At 34.9% G+C, this 6237-nt stretch overlaps 1 protein-coding gene across 1 annotated transcript in view; it reads left to right on the top strand.

The window, feature by feature from the left end:
• CPOX (coproporphyrinogen oxidase) overlaps positions 1 to 5774 on the top strand; it is a 14643-nt gene extending 8869 nt beyond the window's left edge. Inside the window, exons 6-8 of the mRNA XM_025050142.1 lie at positions 1333 to 1437; positions 3268 to 3438; positions 3871 to 5774. Of these exons, the coding sequence (XP_024905910.1) occupies positions 1333 to 1437; positions 3268 to 3355 (193 nt within the window). The 3' untranslated portion in view covers positions 3356 to 3438; positions 3871 to 5774. The remainder of the gene's footprint in view (positions 1 to 1332; positions 1438 to 3267; positions 3439 to 3870) is intronic.
• Positions 5775 to 6237: the final 463 nt, after the last annotated feature.

Below are 6237 nucleotides of genomic sequence, written 5' to 3'. Positions count from 1 at the left end.
GATCGTTTACTTAAAAAAGGAACACAGCACAGGGATCCTGCAGAAAGCTCGTTTAGGGAGCGCCTTACCAGGGTCTTTGAAAAAGACATTAGTGCAAACTAGAGAACCACAGCCATTCCTTAAATACTGTGTTTCAGAAAAGTAGTATCAGGGTTCACAAAGGGGGCTGAGAGACTGAAATCCTTTTCTATGGTCTTTTCTGAGGAGGAAGTTAAGCAGATTCACTTAAAGTATCTTTTGAAACAAGCTAAAAAGGTATTGTCGTTAGTGTGTGAAATTCAATGATAAATAGTGAGGGCTCAAAAGGAATTCATAGATAATTTATTGAAATTTTTCTCAGACCCTTTGGCAGGTTTCCAAACAGAAGGATCCTTTCTACAATTTGTACTCTGGGATTTTAGAGATTATTTTTTTCTGAGTGTGATTAAATGTAGTAACTAGTGATTAACAAGTATATCTGAGGGCAGGTTAGATCAAGAGAGTAGTTTCTGAGTGAGTTGAGAAATGATCTGAAAGGGGGACTATTGACATTTTTAGATTTATGGATCATTCTAAATTTTGGGGGGTAGTAGAAATTACCTTTTTGTAAATGGGGAGAAGAGACTCTTTTACAAAGGATCCCATGATCCAAAAGGCAATCACAGATTTTTAAGTTAGGCCGAGTTTAGATCTCACTATGACAGTTTATAGAAAACTAATATACTGAACCAAGTTTAGATTGATGCTAATAAAACAGCACTGCAACTCAACTCCTTTTATTATGATTGCTGTTAATCCGCAGGAAGATTGAATTATATTACTGCTTATTAATGCTGTTAACTACTTCAAAAATATATTAGTAAACATTATGAGATTGCTTTTATCTGCATTTGGCTGTTTAATTACAAGAGTTTTATCTTGTCTTAGTACATGTGAGTTAAAGGCAGTGAAATGAAGTCTTTGACTGAAACATCTCAGAATGTGGGGGAGGGCCAGAGGGAGCTGTGCTATCCTGATAAAGGGTGCCATTTTTTTCCTGTAATTGTGCCTTAAAGTTCTCAGCTTTGTGTTCATTTTGTTTGTTTATTGGAAAACAACCTTCTTATTTTATAACTGCTCTGTGTTGGGGCCGAACATATATCCTATTGTTTGTTGGATAGAATACCCTTTTATTTATGCCTGTCCAGATGGAGAAAACTCAACTGACTGTAAACTGGTTTTCCTTGTGCCTATTCCAGCTGATTAAGGGAGGATGGGTGGGAAGAAGCCCTCTTTTAAATATTCATTACAGGTTAATCTTAAGAAAGATTTTACTCAGCTGGCCCTTAATGTTATTTGATGTCTTTATGTCAGGTATGTAGAATTTAACCTGCTGTATGATCGGGGTACAAAGTTTGGCCTCTTCACTCCAGGATCCAGGATTGAAAGCATCTTGATGTCTTTACCTCTAACTGCCCGGTAGGAATAGATTATTGTAATAATTATTCCCCCACCCCAAACCTCTTAATTCCCACTAATCATGAAGGTTAACATTGCAAATGTCTTAACCTAAAGATTTCACTGGTTTTGATATTGCTGATTTTATAAGAAAATCTCAGTCAAATAAATAAGAAAAATCAAATTTTTTTTAAGGGGTGGCAAGATGAATGGTAGATCTCTGCGTGTGAGAGCAGGGAGAGGACAGAGGGCGAGGGCGAGAGGACAGGGTAGACGGTGGTGTCTAGGGAGCCAGATTAACCTTCCCTACCTGGCAGTTTTCTAGGAAGAGCTACAGGTAAAGCAAATAAATTTGAACATATCAGCTTTTTAAACTTAAATTTATTAGAAATTATTGCACTTGTGAGGAATTGTCTTACTCTCCAGTATGAAGTATTACGTTTGTTTGAAAGTATGAGGGAATCGTTTCGGATGCTTGCCATTCTCTCTGTGCTGCTCTGGTGAGCTTCTATAAAGGTTAAGCGAATCTGTGTGGGGAGTTTTGAAGACATATTTACATTGGTGCTACTGGGTTAATAAAAATCTACAACTGGCTTTGTTGCCTTTAAGAAAGTGAGAATGAGGTGTGTCTAGACTGAAATAGAAATATCAGAGGACAACAAAAATTAACATTGCCTGTTTTATAAGAGCTAGAATTTTTTTTCTCCATGAGTTTAAATGTCCAAATAAGAATGGACTACTGGATGGCATTGACGGTCTGCCTTGTATCATTCTGCTGTCCAGATCTAGCCCTATGAGATTAGTGCCCACTAAGATGTGACTGCCTTCAGAATGGCATTGGCTCTCTCCTTGTTTAACAACTGTTTGGGGATCTCATGTCCTTGGCTAGAAGCTCACGCATATCACCGTTAGGTGTTCCTTCTACTCTAGAGGTGAGATGGGAATAAAAAGTAGAGATGAGTTCCTAAGGCCTCTGGTAGTCTACCTGATCTCTGCTGTCCCCTAATTATAATGCACATTCTAAACTGCAGGTATGGGCAGGTTAGAAATTACTCCCTTGCTCAAGTGAGTAGAATTAACACAGCAGGTCACTTTTAGATTCTTATAGTCTATACCAGCGATCTGCAAACTTAAGACTGCAGGACAAATCCAAGTCCACCTGTGCTAAGCCCTTGAGCTAAGAATGGATTTTACATTTTTAAAGGGTTTATTAAAAACAAAAGAATATGTAAGAGACCATATGTGGCTCCACAAAGCCTAAATATGTAAGAGACCATATGTGGCTCCACAAAGCCTTTATTATGTGGCCTTTATAGGAAAAGTTCATCACCTTTTGGTCTAAACCACTATTTCCCAGACTTCATACTACAGCTTAACCATTTTAACCAAATTTGTATATTTTCTGAGGTGTTATTTACTTTAATTTTATACTTTTTTTTCCTGAGAAAGAATTTATTTTAAAAGGCAAACCAATATTATTGCCATAAGTAGAAGGTAACACATTAAAGTAAATGCATAATCATTAAACTAAAAAACGTTTGCCCATGGATCATCTCAGGTCCTACATGTTATAAAACCTCAGTTTATAGTAAAAATGTATTTTGGCTCTGGGATATTAGTATTAGCCAAAATATGCTCAGGAATTATTAAGAAACTTGATTTCTTTAGCAGAAAGTATTTTTTAAAAGCCCGGTGGGTAAAAGACATATTAGGCACAGGGTAGACCAAGAGGTATAAGACATTTTTTACACTTTTAGAATTTTATTTTTCATTTTTCTTAAGAGATAAGTGTATTGTTTATTATTACATATTTATTATTACATTTTTTGCTTCTGTTTTGGACCTGCACAGATGGGAGTACATGCATTCACCCTCAGAGAACTCCAGAGAAGCTGAAATTCTGGAAGTTCTACGCCATCCAAAGGATTGGGTGCATTGATGCAGGCAGAGCAGCCTTCCTGGGATTTGGGGACCCAGAATGTGTGCTCCATTCCACTGGCTGGCACCGTTGCCACTACGTGGCGGTAGCTACCTGTGTCTTAGAGCCCCGGTCTTCTCCACTCTGGAGTCAGCCTCCTTGGTAGGTGGTGAAATGTGTTTTAAGCACCACAGGTTTCCATTGGATGTTGTCGATGACAGGTGGTGAGATGGCCGTTGTCAGAGTCAATTGGTTGATATAAAACTCATTTATACTTTTAGAATCATTTTATGTGACTGGTTTACAAAATATGACATTGAATTTCCAAGTATTGAGTTAAGGGAATCTAAAGATTATTTGTATCAGGAAACTTCTCATGTTATTTTCATATCATGTTTTTTTAAAGTTTTAGTTTCTCTCACAAAAATCTGTCCTGGAATAAATCTTATTTTCATTAATTCAATGAGGTTGAACTTATTAGTTATTTTAGAAAAGCAACTTGAAATTAAGGTAAAAAAGTTTTATTTTGTGTTTACTGAAAGTGTTTCTTTGATCGTTATCTTTATGTAATTTTCTCTAGAGATGATAGTATTGTAAAATATTTTTTATAAATGTATATATTTAGGAACACTTGAAATTTTCTTAGTCTTTGCATATGTTGCAATTCAGTGATTACCTGTACTCGGTTAACTCTAACATGACATCATTGTTATTTAAATAAGGGACATTAAGTTGTAATTTGATTTTTGTAGAACTGTAATTTGTTAATGTTGAGATTCTCTGCACTTTTGAATGTGAAAGCTTATAACTTTAAATTCTGCTATTTAAAATTTTCTATTCCAGACATTTTTATGTGGAAATTTAAACTAAAAACAGTCCTGGGGATATTATGAATTTGGAAAATGTTTTTCACTTGGGAGGTGATAAACATTTTCCTTCTTTAATTAAAGCAAACAAATGTTATAAGTGTGAGAAACATATTGACATTTTATAAATATATTTTTTTGGCAATATGGACTAATTGAATTATCTTCTTTTTATATTAGAGATTCTGCAACTCTTATATTTGCTCTTAAGAGAAAATTACAACCAAATTCTTAGTATGGCTTCTTTGTTCACATAATAATATGAATATTTTATTTTACTCATAATTATATTGAAGTTTGTAAGGAATAATATTTTCCTACATATTATTAAGCATTGTCTTAAAAAATGTTGAATGTATATGATTGTGTTTGATTCTTTAGGGTTGGAAAATGTATTAATTCTTCAACTTTCTCAACAGATCTGCTGATAAATTTTATGAAATATGATTAAAATTTTTTTCAGGATAATTGATATAGGAATGACAAATATTTCTTAGTACTAAAACTATAGTTTCTCATCCCTAGATATTTTACCCAAGAAAAATATATTTTGCACTCAAATTTTCATAGCAGCTTTATTCACAGTAGCCAAAAATTAGAAACACACAAATGCCCTTCTGCAGGTGAATGAATAAAGAAATTATGATATATCCATATGTTAAACTACTACTTAGTAATGAAAAAGAACAATGATTGATAAACTCAACCACATGATGAATATCAAAACAGCATTTATGCCTAGTGAAAGAAGCCACACAAAAAAGAACACTCACTGTATGATTATATTGTATGTAAACCTAGAAAAGTCAAAACTCTAACAACAGAAAGCAGATCGGTGGTTGCTAGGGAATTGGGCTGGGAAATTGATTGTGAAAGGGAAAAAAAAGAATACTTTCAGATGATGGAAATATTCCATATATTGGTTGTGACAGTGGTTACCAGACTATACATTTATCAAAACTCATTGAACTTGACATTTAAAATCATGGAATTTTATTGTTTATATGATTTATACTTCAACAATGCTGTTTAAAAAACCTGTAATATAAGCATATAGGAACGAGTGTTTATATAAACCTCAGTTTACCTTTTACAATAAGAAGTCCTTTATCATATAGATCCGCTAGTATATTTGTGTTTAGAGCTATTAGGATCTGGGCATTGGACTGAGATAAAATTTTAAAAATATTCTGTGCATGTCAGTTTTTCATATCCTTCAGCAACAATGTATTTCTCCTACAAATGAGATTGTCTGGGATAGGGGGAATAACAGTTGCATAACTCTTGAAAAATAGATAATTCTGCTGTTACTCAAAGTAAATTTTCAAATTCGTGTTGATGTCTATTCTGAATCTACTAAAGGCAGGGGATACCTCCAGATGGCTCGGATCTCTAATTGCTGCTGTCATTCATATGTATGTTAGTGGTCATAAGGGGTGGAAATTTGTGGGGAGGGATGTAAATGTTTTGGAGTAAATTTCTAACCTGCTTTATGTCTATCACTATTCTCTGCCTACCCACCTATTGAACTAAGTGATGAAATAAAAAACTTGTGCATGCTGAAGAGCACCAGATTAGAAGGCCAAATAATCTGTTCCTTTATGACTTATGCTTCCATATGTCTTGCCATTATATTCATCAAGGCTGGAATCATCTGCAGTTGTTTTACTCAAACTTCTGTACCTTGGCTAGGACAACTCAAAGGCTAAACTCATCTTGGACTGTAGACCACGCTGTCTACAGGTGGCTCAGAACTCATTCTAACCAAACAAGGCAGAAGCAGCATGGTTACCTTCTGATTTAGCCCCAGAGGTTATGTAGTGTCACATTCCATTGGTTAAGTGAGTCACTGATGCCTGTTCCAGATTCAAGGGGAAGGGAATTAGACCTTAACTCAGTGGGAGGACTGTCAAAGAATTTGTGGTCATCTTGAAAACCACCATATAGCTTTTTGTACCCAAACCACAAAATCTACTTGAGTCTTTCCCTCTCTCTTTGCCCTAATCAAATCTTGTTGAGTGCCTTTGAAACATTTTT

The sequence above is a fragment of the Pteropus alecto genome, unplaced genomic scaffold (assembly GCF_000325575.1).
Source record: "Pteropus alecto unplaced genomic scaffold, ASM32557v1 scaffold164, whole genome shotgun sequence".
NCBI classification, from domain to species: domain Eukaryota; kingdom Metazoa; phylum Chordata; class Mammalia; order Chiroptera; family Pteropodidae; genus Pteropus; species Pteropus alecto.
The sequence above is the reverse complement of the archived record's forward strand: the minus strand, read 5'-3'. Positions and strand labels throughout refer to the sequence as shown.